Below are 23,287 nucleotides of genomic sequence, written 5' to 3'. Positions count from 1 at the left end.
GGACTTTGCGTAAGTTGTATAAAAAGTCTTATTTACCCCCTGACTCCATTATGAAATGGAGTACAAACCTCCATTCAGAATTCCTCCTAATTTATCTTCTACTAACCCCACTACCTCTATAATTTATTATTTTATCCAATATCTTCTAAAACTCCGCTCATGGAGAAATAGAGCAAGTATTTAAAAATGGGAGTAATATATAGTGGGGGATAAAAACACAAATATGAAAAAATTGAAGGTGATAAGAGTGGGGACCATGAGAAAAAAGAGATACTTGTAGCAAAAAAATAAAAATACATTCACTCCCTCACATTTTGGGCCATTCACCAAACCAAAATCCAAAAATTTGTACTTCAAAACCAAAGACCAAACCAGACTGACACTGTTAAATAAATAAAAAAAAAAGAAAAACATTTTGTAAATATCTTTTTTTTTTTTTTTGTAGTCTAAAATGGAATACAAAAAACTCATAAAATTAAAGTTTTTCTAACTTATTTAAGATAATTTTTAAAGATTTTATGCTTCTTTTCAAGCGAAAAAAAAAAACTCAATCTTTTTAAAAGGGTTTTGGACCGAAGCAAAGACCAAAAAATTTAATTTCTTAACTTAGAGATTGGACTGGATAGTTCGATCTAGTCCATTTTTTCGGTCCAAGCCGTTTTGTGAACACTCTATTCGTATGTAGTACGAAGTACCATTTTACTTGTTTGATAAAACACTAGAACGAAAAACATATATATAATCCCTTAGTTTCATTTAAACTACTCCATTTAATACATGGTTATTATATATTCCCTCTGTTTCATTTTAAACTACTCCATAGTTAAAATTAATATTAATTAGTGTTCCTACACCTGAGTATACTATTCATATGGTACACATGTTCTAAAACAACACCCCCGAACATAAAATGCAACAAATTTTGAAATCTTTTTTTTAAAAAAAGGTAAATCTTGAAGTATGGCTTAGGTGCACTGAGCACCCTGAACTTTGCGTAGTAGCCAAAATACCACCAACTATGGTGTTATGTGTAGCGTGTACCTTAAATGAAAATTTTTGGCCACTTATTTCATTGAGAGGAGGTGAATCTTTATTCTCCGGAATAGTTATATGCAGTCTTCCATCCACTTGGCACGTGTGGATTCACCTCCTCTGATGAAATAAGTGGCCAAAAATATTCATTTAAAGCACGCATCGCACCTAACATCATAGTTGATGGTGTTTTGGCTACTATGCGTAGTTTAGAGTAGGGATGACAACGGGTCGGATCACCGGGTCCAAATGGACCCGAATCTAGACCCGTTTTGTAATAAGGATCTAGATTCGACCCGGATCCGTTGTGTCTGGAAAATGGAGACCCGGATCCAGATCCGATGGGTCCAACGGATTCGAGTCTAAAACGAGTCCAATATATCTTGCCTAATTTTTTGCAATAAATGATCTTTCAAATTGGTCAAGACTCTTAAGTTTATGGCCGCTTCTTTAATGTTATGTTTGGGTCAAAAAATGCATTTTAAACTTTCGTCAGCTCATTAAGTTCAACCTAAATTAAAGTTATACAACTAATCTATAAACACAAAGTAAATAACCAACTTATACACTTATATTTTAAAATTAAAATTATAAATAACGAAAAAAGTACGATGTTACAAATAATCAAGTGAAAAACAACGAGATGTATCAAATATGAGCATCCAAAATTCATTTTTTTAAAGGGCTAATTTTTATCACTACTAACATCATCAACATTTTTAATAAAGAAACAAAAAGTTTTATTTTTTTTAATAGGAAATTTAAAAACGGGTAAATGGATCTGGGTTCGGGTCTAGGGGCAAGACCCGGATCCGACGGGTCCAAAATTTAAAGACCCAGATCCGTGCAAAACGGATCTGGATCCACGGATCCACTGCCATCCCTAGTTCATAGTGTACAATACACCTAAACCATACTTCAGGTTGTTGCGCTCAATTTTGCCAAAAAAAACTGGAAAGAGTATATTATTTAAATAATGTAAAGAACATGAAAAGTGAAGAAAAAAAACATATCGTTGAAATGTAAAAAAACTCGACAATGTTTGTGCATTTGTTTGAAATAAGCAAAAGATAAAAACTATATCCAATAAAAAAAATTGCTACTTCATCTGTCCCCAAAATTTCGACTCTTTTGACCTAATTTTAGTCCCAAAATGATCGACCCATTTGCATTAAAATACCCACTAAATTACAACAATTGTTTTTGCAAAATTAGCTTCCTCATATAAATTTTTGTTTTTTTCATGTATTTTTAATACTTTTTCTCTCTACTTTTTACAAACCCCATGTAAATTTATCTTTCCAAAATATTTTTATTTCTTTTTATTTAAGTTTCTTAATAACCACAAAATCAACCCAAGATGGTCGAAGTTTTGGGGATGGAGGGAGTATATCTTTTTACCCCGCAATAATGACAAATCTTTTTTAAATACTTTAGTTTTCCAGAATTTCTCTCCTTATAATTAACCAGATTAGACACTTAAAGATACCATCTAGATGATTAATCATATCATCTGGACAATTAATCATGTCATCTAGCCAACTAATTTTATTTTTCAGCCTAACACTTAAGGATATAATCTAGACAATTAATCATAGCATCTAAACAATGATTGATTTCATCCAACAAGATTTGGTTAAATATAATTAATATAATCTAGACTATGAATAATATAATCCATCCATGACTACTAATTTTATATCATCCAAACAATTAATTATGTCATCGGGCTAATATACATACACTTCTAGACATCATCCAAACAATTAATCATATCATAAAGACAATGAATTATATCATACAAAACATTAACACAGAGTAGTTTCCATACTTAAATTTGGAAAGCCCAAGTGCCCAACAATACTGCTATTGATGAGGAGTTAGATGAGACTATGCTTTCAAGCCGAACTGATAATAACAAAGAAGGTTCAAGCATTGAGGATGAGAGTGAAGTTCTTGCGAGTGACTTTCCTACCATTGATTTAGTAAAAGTAGAATATGTAGGTTCTAATGAAGGGTCCCATGTAGGAGTTTATAGGTACCAATTACGGAAAACATGAATCATATTCATAAAGCACCTAATCCAAAGATCATGCATAGCACATACTTCCTCTGTTTTCTTTTACTTGCAACACTTCCCTAAAAAGGAAATGTCACAATACTTGCAACACACTATAAAAGGAAAGTTACTTTAGGGAAAAACTATACTATTTCCCTTATTTAAAGCACATGACCCACTAAATTACACTCCTAACAACCACTCATCCTATTTTAAATTATATTATATCATGTAAACCCCACCTTTCTTAATTACCGCGCTAAAGGGTGTGTTGCATCTAAAAGAAAACGGAGGAAGTACATAATTAGAATTAATACCTTTGTAGCGTGATTCCACGTATGATTGAGCAAGAACAATAAGGAGAATAAGAACCCTACGTGTGATTACTCTACTAAGTCCACGAGCACGGATCAAACCTCCACTAATGCTAGTTAGTTGTGATCAAACACTTCAATCAACCTTCAACGGAGATGTGAGTCACGAGCACACCACGAACCACCCAAACAACCACCACACGCGCCGCCTATGAGGGCCGGCCGTACGGTCAAGGGAGGAGAGAGAGAGAGAGAGGGTCGTGTGGAGAGAGAGAATTAGGGTTTTGGGAGTTTTTGTTGCTTGTTTCACAATTAACAGTGAATTAATTTTTATGTCATGCAACCCTAGCATGGATTATATTTGTAGATCATATCTCTAAATAAATCCATGTCAAGCCCAAAACACTCTAAGCTCATCAAACTATCCTAGCCCTACAATCAATGTGGCATGTCATAAACTCATGAGGCCCAATAATGGGCCTCTAACTTGTTTAACCCAATACTCTTGTGTGTGACCTCATAGGATCCATTCTATAAGGCTTTGGACTATTTAACTAGCCTAAAGATCAATTGTCATATCTAGCACCAAACAATGACGACCCTATAGAATGAACTAATTATGTCCATTATTGTGATCCTTAATACATCTAGTAACTGTACTTATCAAAGACATAATTCCTTCATCCCATGTCTCTTGTATCCAACCACATGCCTTCTACTTCTACACCCTCTACTCAAGCTCTCCTCCAAGACAAGGAAACCATGGAAGGCCACGAATGTCAAAGGTTAAGAGCAAGAAGGGTAAAAAAAATACCCCAAACATTGTTTTTACAGGTCCAAGAAACGTAAAGGAACAAACTCTAATCATTTAATGACAAACATCCCTGAAAGAAATCGACTAACCCCTAGTTTGTTCTCCTTAACATGATATGAATGTGGTATCTCCACCCTGGTTTATTTTCTCGTGTTAGGATGATTATGAGAGTCAAACTATCTAGTTGCTTTATTTAAGAGGTGATCATCAATGATTAGTCCACTAGCTTGGCCTGAAAAAAGTGCAGGTTTGGACAAGACTTAAAATGCATTTTTACTTCAAAACCTGAGTCCGGCTCGAAAAAAAGCTGTAAAGCCCGTTTATGTCTGACAAGGCCAACACAATTTTACCAATTTTAGCACAAAGATTATATGCATAGGCCCGACCCGACCCAATCCAAATTTTGATCACCTCTACTTTATTTGTAACTAGGTTAAGTCTCATGTCATACACGGTAATTTGTAGTTTTTAATACTTAATACTTATCATTAGTTTAACATATTTAATTATAAAAAATTAACCTAATTGCTAAATAGGATGAAAGTTCTGTAACTAAAAAAAATTAAATAAAATAAAAATTTATGACACTAAAGAAAACAGAGAGAATAATATATGCACGACTAATAAAAATAACTATGAATTACATTACAAAGTTGTAGATAGCAAACTATTATTGCATATTATTGTATTAAAAAAATAATATCTTTGTTTGAATGTGTACAAATGGAATATACTTATCAAATAGGAAATGAAATATTATTATATAGTTTGTATTAAAAACTTCTCTATAAGAAGCTTTGGCCAAAAAAATAAAAGTTAAAAAAAACTTTTGGAGGGAAATTTTTAAGCAGGAGATAACATATAGATCATAGATAGATAGATCTCGAGTTGGCTGGGAGCCTCCTTTTTCCCACCTTGTACAAAAAAAAAAGTCCAAATCATAGCACAATCATCAATTCAATCCTAATCCTAAACTTTTGAATTAAATATAAATATAAATATAAATATAAATATAAATTATATAATACTGTATATCACTCTGCTTGCTCCCAATTTTTTTTTTTTACTCCGTATCAACTTCTTATTACCAATTCTCTTTCTCTCTCTTACCACCATTATCATTCATCAAAAACCTTCAAATTAATCCCAATTCAAACCCTAATTCAACCGATATCTCCAATTCCCAATTTCAATGGCGTCAATAACCCGAAAATCAATCATCAAAAGAATAATCACAAACCCATCTTTGATCTCAAGGTCAATTTTCACTAATTCTTCCATTAATCATCATCATTCTTCAAGCTCTTGTTCTTCGTCGCAGATGATTTCTCCTCCTTCATCTGCTTTGTTTTCTTCGTCTTCGTATAATGTGAGTGGTGCTGGAGCTTCGTTCATGAGAGGTGTGATGTTTACAAAACCAGATCAACCTCTTGTTATTGAAGATTTTCAAATGCCTCGTCCTAAAGCTAATGAAATTCTAGTTAAAACCAAGGGTATTTAGTTTTTCTATACTTCCTTTATTTTAATTTTGTTGGGTTTTTGTCATTTCATCTAAATTTTATTTTTTAAGATTATTGTTGTTGTATGAATTTCAGCATAAATGAATTATGAATATTACATGCAATGGGAATTTATTTGTTTATTTGTTTTTTTTAAATCTTAATTTGTTTGTGTTTGTGATTTGATGATTGTTTGATTTTAGCCTTTTTCTTTGAATTTTCCCAAAAAAAAATAAAAAAAAATTGAGTGAAGGTAGTCAGAAGTGATGCATATATTAAGAAATGTATGATTTTGTTTGAGAAAACTGAGCTAAGGCGTCTGAATTGTGTTAGTAATGAGCCAGTTCTTCAAAATAGGTGTAGTAGCATTTTTATTTTGCAACTGTTTATTATTTGTTTTATATTCGTTTCAAAATCAACTTTAATGTAAAGCAAGTACATTTTTATTTGACCCCAGTTTGATTTTATGGGTCAAATCGAGCTTTGCGAAGTTATTTGTATTATCTGTAATCATCTACAACGAGAAAAAGTTATGGTCAAAGATGGAAAATACATATGAAAGACTGTAAAATTTAATCAGGATTATTACGAAGTATTTGATATTATTGTGTGTCCTGCTATGCTTGTATATGATTGGATGAAGGGAGTATATATTTGTATTTTTAAAGACTTGGTAAGGTTGAGCGATGAGAAATTGTTGGACTTGTTCTGAAATTTGCAATATACTGTGTACAGCATGTGGAGTATGCCACTCTGATCTTCATGTGATAAAAGGTGAACTTCCATTTGCCAGCCCTTGCATCCTTGGCCATGAGATCACGGGTGAAATCGTAGAACATGGTCCTCTTACCGATAGCAGAATTGTGGAAAGGTTGATTAACCATGTTCTTAAATTCTTACTGAGAAGTTATTTTAATTTCAAATTATGAGTATTTTCGATATGCTATATGATAGAATCCATGGTGCGATGCATAATGTGTGATTTCTTATGTATAGACTTGACAATAGCTGCGAGCAATACTTAATTTCGCAGATGTCCTATTGGATCACATGTTGTTGGAGCTTTTATCATGCCTTGTGGTAACTGTAACTTTTGTTCAAAGGTAGATTTAATGTGTGTTTTTTTTAAACTTCCTTTCAATTGTATATTTTGCTATTTACATAGTTTTATGCAAAATAGGGGCAAGATGATCTCTGTGTGGATTTTTTTGCATATAATCGAGCAAAAGGAACTCTTTATGACGGTGAAACAAGGCTATTTCTTAGAAGCAATGGTGAGTAGTGTCATCGTTACCAAACATTACAGTATCATTTTACTTCAAGCTTCTATACTTTAGCAAGAGTTTAGTATTTACCGCCTACTTCCATGTTTCATTATAAAAAAAACCTCAATGTTGTTTATGTGTGATATCTGTAGCAATTTTTTTTTTTTTTTTTTGTTTTTTTTTGTTTTGCTTAAATAGTTACTCCCTTCATTTCGTAATAATTACAACACTAGACATTACACAAATTTTTAGCATAATTAAGGGGTAGGTACTATAAAAACAATTTATAGAGTGTAGTTCGTAGGATAGAGAAATAATAATAATAATAAAAAAAAAGTAGAGTGGGTGGGGTTGGTAGGAGAGAGAAATAATAAAATATTTTTGCAAGTGCGGTTAGGTGGGAGAGAAAAATGATAAAATATTAGTAGGTATAGTTCCTTACCAAATACATAAGTGTTGCACTTATTATGAAAAGGATGTAGAAGGAAAATGTTGCAATTATTACGAAATGTTGGGAGTAATTATGAGGGACACCTATGAGTCATGACTAGGAGTCTAGGAGTTAGGTCTTAGGAGAGCTTACTACGGAGTATTTGTGAAGCATTGAATCTGTTTATTTTCAGATTTTCCAAGATGGATGATAGGATAGTGTGGCTAGCTTCCTTGGGGTCTTTTGCTTGTCTTTCCTTTTAAATGCTAACCACATTGAAACCACTCCAAATTTAGAATCTCTCCTTCTACCTATATTTGGAAGACTAAGGTTCTGAAGCGGGTGAAAGTATTTTCTGGGTTGTTAAAAATTTACTAATAATGAGAATTTGAGAGTTTGGAGGCCAAACAGGGCAATCTTCTCACATGTGCAGTTTATATCATTCTATTGAGGAGACATAATCATTTTTTTTTCCTCTTTTTTTAATTAAATTTTTCTAGCCTCTTTATGGGATAAAGTAATGCACTCCTCATGGGGTGCTCTGTGGTGTGTGTTGAATTTATTTTTGGTTCACACATACTTGATTTTTTGTATGCTCCATTCTATGCATTTTTTATTTTCTTTATTTTGGCATGCATATAGGTTATAAAAAGAGACATTCTCTGTATTTTTCTGCCCAATTGCCATATCGATAACTTGGAAAACAATTGCCATAAAGTCTGCTCCTTTGAGAATAAGTACCCATGATGTCAAACACTGTTTGATCTCACAGCTTATGAGATATGCAACATGCAATACCTCCTTTACTCTACGATAAGTCGATAACCTTTAGCTCACCTGAAATGTTAGAAGCTTGAAACCCATTATTAGTTCCTTGTCATGAGGTTAGCAATTGGATTCAGCATCCATGGGAGCTCAATGAGTTAGGTATCTCTATTCTCTAATATACCTAAGTCAACTCTTACGTGAATTGGTATCCTAAACAACTAAAATACCTTCTATTGTAGTAATTTAAAACAGAGTGCTCCTTATTATGAGTATGAACTTGTTAAGTCTTTTAACAAATTTCATCTCCCACTGCAGATTCATAACTTAAGTTTCTACTCAACAATCTGCATGTGACTGATTATTTAAGGTGTCAACCTTTGCAGGGAAACCAGTGTACATGTACAGCATGGGAGGCCTTGCAGAATACTGTGTAATTCCAGCTCATGGCATAACTGTTCTGCCGGACACATTGCCATATACCGAGTCAGCAATTTTAGGCTGTGCAGTATTCACTGCTTATGGTGCTATGGTTCATGCTGCTGAAATGCGTGGTGGGGATTCTGTTGCTGTGATTGGTGTTGGAGGCGTTGGCTCCAGGTATGTGTCAGAAATTTTCGTTTAGTGCAGTTTGTTGCTAAGGAGTAGTTATTTTTTGTATGCTGGATTTTTTAGTTTCATACAATTAGGTTCATCTCTAAGATCTTCATCTTCAATAGTGTCTCTCTTGTTCTTGAACTGGCCTGGCCGACTTGATTCTAAAAATCTAAAATCTTGGTTGCTTGCATGGTTACTGTAACTCTGAGTGGTTAATTAGTAATAAAGCTGCTATTAATCTGGTTTATTTGTAGGAGAGCAATTGCGCAGGACAATTCAATCCACTAAACTATTCACGTATGGGGTATCATCTTGGTGTGTCTTAGAGCTAAGTTGATATACAACTTTTCGTTAGTAATTTTTCTCAATACCTTTTTTCACAAAGTGGGGCCCACACTTGCCCACCTTGTTTTCTGACGCTTTTCTTCCCCCATAGTCTCTATGCCCTAAAGCAATATTAACTCAGCTATGCACAGAACTAGAGCTGTCAAAAGATGACCCGACCCGAAATACGGACCCTAACCCGACTTATTAACCGACCCGTCCGAACCCGAAAAAAATGGTGACCCGAACCCGACCTGAAACCAACCCTAGACCCGAGTATTTGAGACCCGAACCCGAACATTAACCGACCTAGAGACGACCCAACCCGAATGTAGCTCGTAAATTATTGACCTGAACCGAACCCGACCTGAACCGAACCCGACCTGAACCGAAATTGACCCAAACCCGTTTTAACCTGTTAAAACCCGAATTCAACCTAGCCTGTTCCTAACCCGACCCAAACTCAACCCGATCTGTTCCTAACCCGACCCGAATTTAACCCGACCTGCTACAAACCCGACTCGAATCAATCCGACTTGTTATTTCTTTAAAATAAATTTTTTATTTTAGATGGGGAAAGGGTGAAATGACTGAAACTACAACTCCTAGAATATTTAGTTGCTGGGAATGAAATAAAAGTGCAATTCTCTTACTGACTCCTATGTAGAACTTAGCTGATTTGTGCGTGAAGATGAAAAAAAACCACTCACTTAGTTAATTCCACACATCAATAGTGTAGTTGTAGACATCAAAAGACTGCATTTATCCAGGGATTGTTCTTCTAAGTCCTAAGAGTTACATGCTTCACTTGAAAATGTCCCTCCACTGTAGCAGGCAGATCCACCTTGTTGTGGTAGATTTAAATATGCTTGCACTAGAACATATATATGATTATGAAGCTCTTGAAAGTTGTTAGACTTCTCATTCTTGAGGATGAAAGTCATTGTATATGCATTGTGTAAGTTACTTGTAAGGTAACCAACTTTGTTATATTTTAATTATTGACTAATCTTTTTGCTGTTCAACTTTGGATGATGGGAGTATATGACAATAGATGCATGTCTCAGCTGTTTGCAGATAGCCCGTGCTTTTGGTGCTTCTGCCACCATTGCTGTGGACATTAGTGATGAAAAGCTCATGAAAGCTAAGGATGTTGGTGCCACCCACACGGTTAATTCTCTGAAAGAAGATGCAGTTGAAAAAATTAAAGTGATGTACTTAACCCTTCTGTTAGCTTATAAATTTATATGCCTTTGAGACTACTTGTTTACATGTGCACGTAAGTCTTCATATTTGAGACTGGTTTTATGTTATGGATTCAGATGTGCTTGAGACTACGGCAAAAATAGAAATACCGAATTATATTTCTTCACAATACATTGTTGACCTGCAAATTCTCTTTGAGATGGGTTTTTGATTATGGCTGTGAGCTATGCTCAGTTTGTATTCTGCTTGTACATTCATCGTACTCTTAATGTATGATGACCTTAATCCTACTTCCTCCCGTTTATGCCAAAAAATTTATCATCCGATTAAGAAATTTCATGATGGTTGCTCCGATGGATATCTTGTGATCAAATGCTTCTGGTTGAGTTTTTTGGCATTTTTTTTACTCATAAATACAAAGCATTTGATTTTCTGTGATTTTGGACATTCTTACTGGGACCCTTGAGAACTACTCAAAGCTTTGAATGTTCTGCTGGCATTTCTCAGCTAATTTCCAGACATTTTATTTTTGTCCACATGTTATTTTGTTCTATATGCATTATTTTTAAGTGTTAGTATATGCTGTATATCCTCTTGTTTTCTCACTTCGGCCTTAAGATGCTGTCAAATTAAATTTAATGTAAAGCTTGTTATTACATTATCAATGTGCTAATGTTTTCATGCATTTCACGATAAGGTTATTTGATTATTAAGCTGAACCTGCTTTCCAATTGTCTTTGCAGGAAATAACTGGGGGAGCTGGTGTTGACATTGCCATTGAGGCTCTGGGAAAACCACAAACTTTCCAACAGTGCACACAAAGCGTTCGTGATGGAGGAAAAGCTGTCATGATTGGTCTTGCAGATTCCAGGGCTAGAGGAGAGATTGATATAAATCGTCTTGTTCGTAGACAGGTGTGTTGCACATTTAATCTGGTAGTTTAACAAATTGTTTTTTATAACATGCTAGTTTGGCTAAGTTATTGTTATCTGTCGATTTATAGAATAAGAAAATTGGCTAAAAGCATAAATAAATTGAAATTCTGAAGTGAGGAAATTGAGCACCACAGTACATTTACAAATGTACATGTGCTTCATCTACTGTAAGCATATAGTTGGCGAAAGGTGATTTATCTTGGGTCTCCTGTAAGCATATAGTTGGCCAAAGGTGATTTATCTTGGGTATATTTTATCGATCAGCCAATAGAAATAATTATATTGAAAAGAAAATAGAAAAATATAGCCATCCCAATACTCAGCCTAGTCCCCTGCCACCCCATCTCTACGACAACTCCAAATTATTTTGCCTTCTTCAGTTCTTCCTATCATATCCATACAGGGCTTTGTTTAGAGAGAGAAAGGGTCGAGATAGGATTCTAATCCCAAAATGAGCATTTTCCTTGTTTGTTTAAGGGATTTGGGGTTAATTTTGGGGATTCAGATGAGTATTAAAAACCGTTCACAGCCCCTTTGAAAGCCGGTGTTGAATCTAAATGTAATTTTGCAAACGAAGTAACAACCTGATGTCCATAGTCGCAATCCATGACCACATCACTGAAGTGTGACCACATTGCAATTTTTTTTTCTCTTCTAAATATGTCATGTTTAAGTAGGTGCAAACTACATGCATCGCATGCAAATGTGGTTTCGTGGATGTTACTGTGATCATGACTGCAATTTTGATTTAAAACCATAGCACAATACCCCCCATGAGAAGTTGTAGAAAAGTAAGAGATGATTTGGGATGAGTTACCATTTACTTTGGGAATGGGCATTAACTTTTGTTACAGCTTCCATTCCCATTACTACTATTTATCACCACTTATCAAACATGCTATTAATCCCACCAAAGTGATACATAGAGGGTATTTGTAGGACTTCTCTTCCCAATAATTGTTAACTTATTTTCATTAACATCTATTACAAACTTACAACTTCCATTCCAATTACTTCCATTTTTTACCACTTATTAAACATGCTATTATTTGTAGGATTTCCTCAAAAGCATTCACCATTGTTAATTTTACTTGAGGAAAAAAGATGTGTATTTTGTTTATTTTTTTGCAAAAGTAGAATTAATGAATGGTTAAATTGAAAATATACTATACTCCGTATAATGGATAGTTGAGATTAAAAGGTTATTATGGTTGTCAGAAAACCATTATGAAATCTTCACCTAACACACCCCACTTTGAACACCTTGATCAATATTCAATACCCCTATTGCAAATTTGCAATACTATAGGCCAGACAAAGTATTTCAAACCTAAACTCAAGCCCAAGAGGGTTAAACCATCAACCCTTGTAGTATTGCACACAACTTAAATATGAAAGTTTTTCTATTCATCTTTCTTTTACCTCGAATTTTGTAGCTGATGCATCTTGATTTCTATTTATTGAGCCACAGGTGAAAATTATTGGTTCATACGGAGCAAGAGCTAGACAGGACCTACCCAAGATTGTTAAATTGGCAGAAACAGGCGCCTTTAATCTCAGCTCAGCTGTTTCAAAAATATACAACTTTGAGGAGGCTGACAAGGCATACAAAGATCTCAGTCAGGGCAGCATCATTGGTCGTGCTGTCATCAGCATTGCTTGAAGCTCAGGGTGGATGCCAAACTAATAAAGAATAAAATTAAGATGTTTGTAAAGCTAATTTCATGTATATGCTGAGTATGTCAAAGAGATGATTGTGAATTTCTTAGAATCTTAACAAGCGCATGTAGCAACTGCTTGCTTGCTGGAAGAGTAGGGTCACTGTAGATCTTCATCTGTTTTCTTTCTTTTAGCTTTAGTGTTGCTGATACCAAAAGAAAGATACAATTAACCTTATGCGCTTGATACTCTAATTTTATGAAGTATTAACTTGCTATGGCTCTTGAATTGGCTTCAGGGTATCTCAAATGTTGTGCAGTATGGCTATTGGCTATGTATGTACGAAGTATAAAATTGTTTGGTGAATGGCATGGCTCTAGTTTCATGCACGTTCAATTTTCAGCAACTCTTAGCACTTGGCAGAGCATTTGAAATTCAGTTGATGGGATACATTAATCGCAAAGCGATATCTGCATCATAACTTCTATATATTGTAAATTGGGTGGTTTACAAGTGATATGTTCCTAAAACCTTTTTAGCTATAAGATCTTTTCAGAGAAATGTTTTCCCTTGAATGGTTTCAGGCTTGAAGTTGATGATTATTTGATCAAGTCGGTAAAATTCCCTGACCATGGTCACTTAACTAGGCTGAGATATACAAATGGGTAAAAAGATGCACACAACTTAACACAAGTGACACAACTTGAAGGAGTTCCTCAAATACCTTTGACAGAGAACTGGATTGACGAACAACCCATCCGCGATGGGCACCGAAGAATTTGATGCTCTATAGCATCAACAATAGCAACTTAACTTTACCATCAACAAGAAGATTCTCGCCTTTAACACTGTTATATTGCAAGTCCTTTCTTGCCCACAAAATAAGTTGTGATTATTATGGGACAGTTAAAAAGCCAGACTGTTGTCAAGCTATCAAAATTCACAGATTTATACTCGTGATTCAATCACCATCTTTCAGCTAAATTTCTTCTGTTTTGTCCTGAATTTTGTTTATTTATTAGTCAAGTGCCTTTATATCAATACCAAGTACAAAAGATTACGCACCAAATAAAATTACAGCTATGAACATTTGACATGCACTATAATTGTCAATACTAATTAAGAATCATGGGCGTAGTCAATTACAAAAACTGATGCTCTCATGGTAGGAAGTCTACTACTATACCCACGGAACCTACCCTTGCGGGTCTTTCAAAAATAGGGAGGTCTCTAAGTCCTAAGCTCTAACTTGATTATATTTCCTCCAATGAAATTAACTACGAGGCACCTTAATCCGAATCAACAAATTTTACATATCCGTAACAGTGCAAAATTAGAAGCAGCACTGGGTGATCTATTGAATTAGGTTGTAGGGTTTAGCTTAAACGTATACGTAGTACACGCCCTAACTCTATCCCATCAAAACTTTCCACTTATTGGAATACTGAAGGAATGCCAAAGAAGGATTATCTTTGGGAGGAGCTCGCACCCTAGTGGACCTTCTAAGAATTGCATCTTCAATTGCAGTTTTCCGGGCAATGTCTTTGGATCTCTTCTGCAATTCCTTGCTGCAAGAAAATTTGTAAGATAAAAAGTATAGAAATTTGGACAAGAACCAGACCTAGGACACAACAGTCACTTAAATATAGCTAGCATGTGATGTGACTACACAAACGAAGCAGGTTTACCATCTGCTTGGGGACAGCACAGGAAAAGGTCAATCAATTACGATTGTACGGATATCACTTATCACTCACCTTATTCTAGAATAATACTTGTCAAGCTGCTTTTTGAGAGCCCTTTCTCTCTCCCCCTTTGGATTCAAGGAACCCATTAATGCATCAAGCTGCAGATTAACATAAAAACATATCAGTAGAACATAAGACTAACAGCAAACTCCTCAAACTTTGCAACACATTCCTCTTAGATAAATGCATTCTAAAAAATTTAATACATTGATTAAGTTTGATGTTCCAAAATAATATCCATAGATAACGCTGAGAAAGTAAGCCATGCCTGCTCTCTCTAATATACCCACTAAACAGAAACTCCTCCGTTTCATAATTTCATGGCACCCTGTTTTTCAAGGTCAATTTTGACTCTTAATTTCTCTCGCTAGATAATAACATGGAAGTGTATTCATTGACAAAATCCAAGAGTACAATTTTTACAAGTTTTACTAACATATATTTGAGAGTTATTATTAGTCAAAGTTCAACCTTCAAAAAGCATGTCTTGTACTCCAATTATGAAAAGGAGATAGCATTTCAAACATAAATATTTATGAATAACACAACCTGTGTCTCCAAGTTCTAGGAACAGAGAACAAGTCAACAAATTCATTAGAAGGTTCACAGTAATGTTTGGTTGGGAAATTAAACTCTTGGATGCAGTAAGAAACTGAAATTACCTCTTCTTTACTGCAATAGTAGCCCCACTGCTTTGAGTCGGAACTCTCAACAAATACTCGCCCATCACGCCGGAAAAACCAATATCTGTTATAATCTCTATCTTTGCCCAAGGAGTTGGTCCGAATAACTCGTTTCTCCATTTCCTTTTCAAGAAAATCTTTCTGATGTAAAAGCATAAATACATTATCAGTTAAATGTAACAACCCCCCCCCCCACCCCCCTCTCTCTTCCCGGAAAAAAAAAAAATAAAAAAATAAAAACTCTAGCACATATAATCCGGTTTTACATGTATTCATATTAAACATACAGTGACAACCACAAACACCATACAGATACAGAACAAAGCACACTGATTGCAATTTAGACTATTATCACTGGTCCCAGTAGTGGGAGTTCAATTCTCATATGGAACATGTGATAAGGGAGAGCCAATAAGGCAGGCTCATCCGCGCCCACTACAAACTTTTAAAGAAAGAAACATAGAAAAACACAAACCCTTTCGTCTTTGCTCTTCTCCAGATCTTCCAATAGCTTCTTTGTTTTTTCCCTCAGTCCGCCACTTTTATGGTTGCTCTCACTACAATAAACCCAGAAGATGTCACAACACATATCCAGTTTTAAATGAATATTTAATTGATAAGAGAGAAGGGACAAACCCATTCTGAGATACATCTTTCTGCTCAGAAGACAATTCAGCGACATGTCCATTTTCTAAAGCAGCACCATTACTCCCTGCTACACATGTGACTTCTTCAACAGTACCTGAATTTTGCTCCGGCACAATGCCATTGGCTTCAGAAACAGCCTTTAGACGTTCTTTTGCCTCCCTCTTCTTCTTACCTTCCTCTAATGCTTCCCCTCTTTTTGAAGCAGCAAGTGTCTGTCGTTCTTCGAGCCGCTCATCTATCTTCGCCCTCACTAGATCAGTGGCAATGGCTTGGTCAACCAATTCCTTCAAGATTCTCAATTTGATAGGAGGCTCTAGCAGCCCATAATGGCCACGCTTTATGGTTGGTATATGAGTGGTTAATTCAGAAATGTCAATCATTTCAAGAAAATCACACAAATATTCTGTCCATGTAATTAGAGTAATCTGAAAAAAATTAAAATAAAAAATGATGAGTAACAAAACTTGATAAACCTGAATGCAAATTACACGGTATGGATAAAAAGGCAATATGCCAATTATAGAGGAAAGAGGCTTTTAAGAGGAGCAGGATTAATGTTTGACCTTTGGTTTACGCTTCTTACGCTGGGTCACTATATAATATAGTCCTTCGTCATTCATAAGCAAGCGAAGAAGACTTGCATGGGTTTCCACAATAAGAGTAAGATTGCTGTCTTTGTGGCAAATTGCCTTTTCAAAATCTTCAAAAGAGAATGGCCACAAGTAGAGCAGCCTACTAAAAGCAGAACAAAAATCCCAAACTAATAAAAGGTCTCCAACAGAATCCATTTGTATGCTGAAGTCTCTCGATGGGGTAGGACGATCAGTGAAAATTGGATCATCAGCACCAGGCTGCACAAGCTGGTCATCAATTGGATACTTGATTGATTCATCCCCTGTATTTTCAACGATGACAATAGATATAGTTAACAACTTCTAAACAATGATATATTCAGCACGAATAGTGAAAAACGTAAGTGAAGCACGAAGTGTCTTTATTAGATGTATTCATCTAACTAAAATTTTTAACAGCACCAAACCACAAAATAAATGAAAAATCCTAATGGAGCAACCAAGTACCACAAGAACAATATGGCTATATATTCACTGTTACCCACCATTCTCCAGTTCATTGTCACCGAGTGATCCATTCTCTGTTTGTACCTTGCTCCTTTTATGTTTCCCAGCGTTTCCTTCTTGGGGATCCTAATCATTTTCAAAGAAAACAAAAGTTCATTAACAACTCAAAATCAAACAAAAGACATCCAAGGAAAAGGGAGGATGGGTGTGTGGGGAGGGTTGCCTGTTGTTACTCTCTCTTACCTTACTTGTCTTTCTCTTCTTGTTCTTGATCACACACCCATTCAAAAAAGAAATTTTGCCTTTTAATTCTTCGGGTGTATCAGTAGGAATTCCATACTTTGATGCCAAATTATTGTGAATTACCCAAGGAAGACTCCGATATGTAGACTCCCTAATATAAGATTTTAGAACCTCTCGCCCAAATGGAAGTTTTTTACGAACAAAGTCTTCTTCACCTACTACAGCAGTTCCACTTATTTTGTCATCGTTATCAAGCCATGCCACCTCATAACGACCTTTGCCTGCTTCCTCATCTAAGACTTTGATTATCTTGCATGAATGTACACAACCATCCTTCTTCCCTTGCAACTTTGCACCCTCAACCAGGCTTTCTTGCAGCTCTGCTTTGATTTTGCGGACCAAATCGCTTAGCGGAAGCATACCTGCAATGAAAAAGAATACTACTTGAGCATGTACAACAGCAGAGTTTCAAAAACTTGTAGCTGGGATTCTGGGAAGAGCAAATAGAGCAAATAAAGTATGCTGTAAAAAACAACTCAACAGCAATATCATGCTTCAAGACCTTATTCCTTTCCGATCTAGGGAAGACACCACACACTCACTGCTTTGTATTGTTCTACAATGCATATTCGTCTCAGGGTGTTGATTAATACAATGTCCCCAACCAAAAGGAAAGACAACAGACAATTTCAGGCTCATGGTAAATTGCAATTGGAGAGATGAAACTCATAAGTCATAACAGGCTATATTCAACCCATTTCAAATTTCATTATTACTAGTATCTTTGGGGGGGGGGGGGATTCTAGTAGCATAATACTCTGTAGATAGAACAGTAGAACACCATCAAGTAATTTGAGTTTTTCAAGAATGTCAGTCATGTAAAAAAAAAAAAAAAAAGAAAAAGAGGGGAGGAGGGGGGGGGGGGGGTGGGGAAGCCCCAGGGGATATCAATGATTCAATGCAACGACCTCATTGCAGTAAGCACACATATTAGCATCCAAGATTCCAAGCAGCTGCCGTGCGAAATCTTTTCAGCTATTACGCAAAAGTACATGAATGATGCTTAAGCTTTCTCCCCCTAACTTGGATTTTCCCGGAGTATAGCAGGACAAAATTACAAGGACGTCTAATTCACAAAGAGGCTTTATCAGAGAAACACAAGTAACCCAACATGATACAACTCAGAAGCATGAAAGAATTGAAGTAGGGACGTATCAATTAAAGTCTAATCCCATAAATGGGGTCGGCTACATGAACCAAAAGTGATTATTCCGTGTAGTCATCAACAAAAATCTCCCTTTTTCATCCCTTACGAATAATAAAAAAATATGCCCTTAAAGACCCTGAGTCCATAGCTAACTACGTGTATCAACAAAAAGGGTTGCATATTGAAAATGAAGAAAAATATTACAGAAAATTGACATAACAGATGCCCAGACATTCTACATAGGCCTAGACATCTTAATAATGGTCAATATAGAGGTGTTACAATCAATCTCTTCCTTTAGGAGAGACTCTTTGATTCAACAAAAGATGATAATATAAAGAAACACATCCACAACTAGTACCTTGCGCATGAAGCACTTGAGAAAGTCACCAACAAACCAACTACAAGATGATCCTATAGAAGCTGAAGCTAACTAATTTGCAAGCAAACCAGCACTAGCATGACCTCACAAATTCTCTATAGATCACAACTTCAGGTGAGCTAGGACAAGAACTGTAGGAGAGACCCTCTATATATATTGTAGCCTGTCAAATACAAACTTTCCAGGCCATTGTATCTATTTTTCCACAAATTTTCTACATGAATTCTAAGTTGTCACTAAATGTGCTATCTCCTAAGCCCCTAGCCCCCTACCCTAAGGGATAGTCGGACAACAATACATGTCTCTGTTCATCCAATATCTGTAAACTTAATCTAATGACACTCCAGATCATATTGGAGTAACTACAATAAAGTCTATTTTTCCAGTCAACATCCTAGCCACTGAAAGAAAGTTAACTAAAAAACCTGATAAGATTTTGTTCCATTTTATGACTTTAACCCAATTCCATTTTCTTCTTCATAACTTAAATCAATAAAGTTCCATTGCAGATCTATTCTATGGAAGGCTATGATTTCTTTATTTCACTATATGAACCAAGTCTTGCTTAGGCAATGGAGAAGATATATGTAATGGGAGTTAGAAAAAAAATTCTTATTGAAGTCTATGAAAGAAAGTGTCAGAAAGAAAATGTTAATTGCATGAATATCAGCAATCATGATACAAGTCTAATCGATAAATGACTAAGAGAGACTATGTTCTCCTCATATTTTATTAGAGCAAAATCAGCAAACACAAGTTAAGTTCAACAATATTAAGTAGAACTCAGCAAAATAGAGTCGAGGAGAACATAGCAGTGTGAATTGCCTCTGATTTTTCATTGATGATCAGGTTGTCATGTTACTATTCAAAGATATCCTTCCCATAGGAATTGAATGCAGCTAGTCATATATGTGTTGACCCAAGCCATCCTATATAATATGAGAAAAGAAGAAAGAACTTGGGAGGGTCACTGAAACAGTTCGTCTGGAGTTACTTTCCACAGTTTGTGACTCATATACCCACAACAAAATCAAAGCCAAGCTGCTTGAGAGAAATAAACACACACACACACACACACATATATAAATATATATATATCCCAGATCTCAAAATAGTCACCACTCCATCATCTTTTTTATCTCCTCATCTTAGACAAAGTCTTAACAAGCATAACTCAGAAAGTCAAGAGGTCAATGCTTGTACTGCGCTTACTTTAACAGCTCCAGCAGCAAGGAAAAAGAGAGCCTTCTGAGCACATTAAATCACTTAAATAGATTCAAAGATTGTCCAGAACCTATTCTCCAGGACAGTGAGTATATAGGATGAGTACAGTAGTAAATCCTCTTTAAAACCTGTTCAAGACCTCATCCTTTGGGTATATGGAGTAATACATCCTTCTAAAATACTACTGTAGTCTACGCTAATTTAAATATCTAGGTAGGTAAGACTAGCCCAGCCAACCCAAGCCACAAACAAGGGTTGCAATTTCAGCTAGGCTTAGCCAAGTACTTGTTCCAGAATTGGAAGACCATATCATCTAGTGCTATTCACAAAGTCAGAGATGTTATATATTTACATTTACTGCTGAAACACTATCTACAGGAACAAATTTCCCAATGCACACCTTTCCTTCCTTATTATATATAACCACCCCTCTTCTCCCGTCTTGTAATGAAAGTCTTGTATTTCATTAGACAAAGTAATAAGGAAGGAAGGTGTGCAGAGGAGTGCTATATATGAGAGTGAGAGAAAGAGAGAGAGAGAGAGGGGGGGGGGAGGGGGGCAATCTGCATCCTGCCATTTCAACATTGCAAGAAACAACTTCATAAAGAAAGGAGTAAACTGAAGGATAGGTTGAAAAAGACAGAAATTACAGGGCAAAACAAGCAGAGGCAAGTCAGGCAACTCCATAAACAATTAGTTCAAGGATATGCCTGCAGTTACTGATTCCTTAGCCAAATCTTAGGCACTACAAAAACAATGGCTTATGATATTTGCATATGCAAATATATCAGCAGAAATCAATTTAGCACAGCTAAAGGAAGTAACTAATAAAATAACGTAAGTAGCAGCTCTTACTATATTGAATAGTTCGCAATGTAATAAACTAGTGTAAGTAGCAGCTCTTACTATATTGAATAGTTCGCAGTGTAGGAACAATAAACTCTTCAGGAAACTGCTGAACCTTCTCTGATGCACGCTGCTCTGAGACCAAAGCCTCCTCAAATGTAAAATTAGACTTTCCAGTTACTTTACATGTCCATATTCTTTGGCGATACAGATTTATCCGCTTCAAGTATTCTCTATTTAGAATCAAGGAATCCAAAGAGAGAAGGGGGGATCAAATACATTAAAAAAAAAACAAAAACAAAAAAAAGCAATACATATATCATTTACTCAATTTAAATCATAAGTGAGGATACTGATAATCTCGAAAGATCTCTTTGGTAAATCGAATTTGAAAGACAAGCTCTCGGGGCTGTAAATCACTGGGGGGCTCTAACAATGAGAATGGCTTCCTCTTGAGCAGCGGCATTGTCCAACTCAATCAGAAAGTCAGCAATTGATGCCCAGCACTTTGACACACCCACCCACGAGCAATGTGTCAATGGAGGCGAAAAGCAAACCCTAGCATGCCTTCAGAACAACCAAAAAAATTGATAAATTTACAACTATCCCACTAACAATCAATGGTCAGCTCAATAATTCTAAGTTACAACGCAAAAACAGTCAAAACCCAGAATCGAAACGACCCCGAATAAGCAATGTATCATTACATGCAAAACAAAAAGTCAAAAACCCTAAGCGTACTCCACAAAATCAACAAAAACCCAGCAAAATTAACCACAAACGGTACAAATCATGCAATACCCATTAACATATTCAGCAATCAGAGGCAGAAATTGGGCATTATACAACAGAAACGCAACACAAACAAGCAGCGATCATCTATTCAAAACCCTAAAACATGAACAAACCCAAACAAAATCACAAACAATTGAAACAAAAAAACGAAACAAAAATCCAATACTTTCATGCATACAACACATAAATTGTACAAACAAGTTCAAAATCACAATACAACATTAACCCAATATGTAATCTATGACATAATAACACAAAAAAATAAAAACATTGTGAACAAATTGTTCCCGCCACAAAAAGAAGTAAACAAGAAGCAATAAAGTAGGAGAAAAACCCAGAAAAAATATGCAAAAAAAAAGAGGAGAAAAACTTACAGGATTCTGGGAATTGGGTGTAAATTGGAGGGGAAAATGTAGAAGAAAAAAAAAATAGAGAAAGGAAGAAGAAAGAGGAGAGAGAAAGGAGAGAAGAAGAGAGCGATTCTTGTGGGGGTGAAGTATAGAAAGAGAAGTGTAGAGAGAATAGTGAGTTTATATTTTTGAGTTTTGGTGGAGGTGTCTCGCGCTACTCTGTTTTTTCTTTCCTTCATTCTAGGAACCAAATTTTTTCTATTATAAAATATAAATATAAATATATAAATATAAATGAGGGATCTTAGTTTAACATGATAAACAAAATTAATGACATTTTTGTAAATCAATCAATAAAATATCTAAGTTAATATGACATTTTCGTAAATAAAATCAAGGTATTCGCATTTTAATTAAAATTGTTTATTTATTTACTAAAATGTCATTAGATAAACTAAGGGCTTGTTTGATATCGTTTTCTGTTATCAGTTTTCTATTTTTTAGAAAATAAAAAACCAAAACCAGGAAACAAGAAAAAAGTGTTTTCACATTTCTGTTGTCAGTTTTCAAAATTATTATGAGTTTAATAAATTTGAATAATTTTTTATTTATTTTTATGACATACTACGTATATCATATGGTTTTGAAAAACAAAAAACACAGTAATGTCAAACGAACCCTAAGTGTTTGTCGACGATAAACTTATATTTTCTCAGTATGATCTTGTTTTTAAGATTTTAGTTATAATTTTTTTTTTTCATGTTTTTGGTATAAGGGTACTTTCATTTTACAATAGATGTATTGCTTAGAATTTTTACAATGTGTATTAGTATGTATACTTCATTAAGATAATGACATTTTTTTAACACATTATTTGTAGTCAATAGTTTACACATCTGGTCAATGTTATAAATAAATGATGTAAAAGTCATAAATATATGTGGTCAAAGTTTGAATATTAAATGTACAAAAAAAAAGTGATGTGTATATTAGGAAGGATAAGTTGGATTTTATGTTGTAACTATGTATAACGGTAAAAAAGGAGTTTAAGAGACACAATGGGTATAAGCTAACTCAAAAAGCCTTAAGAAATGGTTTATCTTCAAACCAATTAGATATAAGAACTCGAACTTGGCTTATAAAATAATAAAAGTTTCTTACTTTATCTAGGTTTATAACGATG

The 23,287-nt window shown here is 35.1% G+C and overlaps 2 protein-coding genes across 4 annotated transcripts; one reads left to right on the top strand and one right to left on the bottom strand.

The window, feature by feature from the left end:
• Nucleotides 1-5,259: 5,259 nt before the first annotated feature.
• LOC110708308 (alcohol dehydrogenase-like) lies at nt 5,260-13,196 on the top strand. Its single transcript, XM_021886412.1, has 8 exons — nt 5,260-5,712; nt 6,454-6,589; nt 6,752-6,821; nt 6,899-6,992; nt 8,565-8,778; nt 10,167-10,308; nt 11,049-11,219; nt 12,712-13,196. Exons 1-8 carry the CDS (start codon nt 5,412-5,414, stop codon nt 12,901-12,903), a joined length of 1,320 nt encoding a protein of 439 aa, XP_021742104.1. The 5' UTR covers nt 5,260-5,411; the 3' UTR covers nt 12,904-13,196.
• Nucleotides 13,197-13,982: 786 nt separating this feature from the next.
• On the bottom strand, nt 13,983-22,363 carry LOC110708307 (DDT domain-containing protein DDB_G0282237-like). 3 transcript variants are annotated; one of them, XM_021886409.1, is made up of 11 exons: nt 22,129-22,363; nt 21,313-21,526; nt 21,020-21,192; nt 17,301-17,722; nt 17,096-17,183; nt 16,542-16,873; nt 15,967-16,403; nt 15,806-15,887; nt 15,310-15,471; nt 14,657-14,745; nt 13,983-14,467 (listed from the first exon to the last, which is right to left on the bottom strand). In XM_021886409.1, exons 2-11 carry the CDS (start codon nt 21,423-21,425, stop codon nt 14,311-14,313), a joined length of 2,055 nt encoding a protein of 684 aa, XP_021742101.1. In that variant the 5' UTR covers nt 21,426-21,526; nt 22,129-22,363; the 3' UTR covers nt 13,983-14,310. The 3 variants fall into 3 exon arrangements, with proteins under 3 accessions (XP_021742101.1, XP_021742102.1, XP_021742103.1); XM_021886410.1 differs by lacking the exon at nt 22,129-22,363 and having other exon boundaries at nt 21,020-21,190; nt 21,313-21,414; XM_021886411.1 differs by lacking the exons at nt 21,020-21,192; nt 21,313-21,526; nt 22,129-22,363 and adding an exon at nt 20,969-20,980.
• Between the last annotated feature and the right edge of the window lie 924 nt (nt 22,364-23,287).

The sequence above is a fragment of the Chenopodium quinoa genome, unplaced genomic scaffold (genome assembly GCF_001683475.1).
Source record: "Chenopodium quinoa cultivar QQ74 unplaced genomic scaffold, ASM168347v1, whole genome shotgun sequence".
In the NCBI taxonomy this organism is placed as follows: Eukaryota; Viridiplantae; Streptophyta; class Magnoliopsida; order Caryophyllales; family Amaranthaceae; genus Chenopodium; species Chenopodium quinoa.
This window is presented reverse-complemented; position numbering and strand designations above follow the sequence as displayed.

Coding starts and splice junctions, on each gene's coding strand:
- LOC110708308 (XM_021886412.1), top strand. CDS start 5,412: ATGGCGTCAATAACCCGAAAATCAATCATCAAAAGAATAATCACAAAC. Junction 6,590..6,751: donor GATAGCAGAATTGTGGAAAG/GTTGATTAACCA, acceptor TTAATTTCGCAG/ATGTCCTATTGGATCACATG. Junction 11,220..12,711: donor ATCGTCTTGTTCGTAGACAG/GTGTGTTGCACA, acceptor ATTGAGCCACAG/GTGAAAATTATTGGTTCATA.
- LOC110708307 (XM_021886409.1), bottom strand. CDS start 21,425: ATGCCGCTGCTCAAGAGGAAGCCATTCTCATTGTTAGAGCCCCCCAGT. Junction 16,874..17,095: donor TGACAATGAACTGGAGAATG/GTGGGTAACAGT, acceptor TTGAAAATACAG/GGGATGAATCAATCAAGTAT. Junction 15,472..15,805: donor AGAAGAGCAAAGACGAAAGG/GTTTGTGTTTTT, acceptor CTTTTACATCAG/AAAGATTTTCTTGAAAAGGA.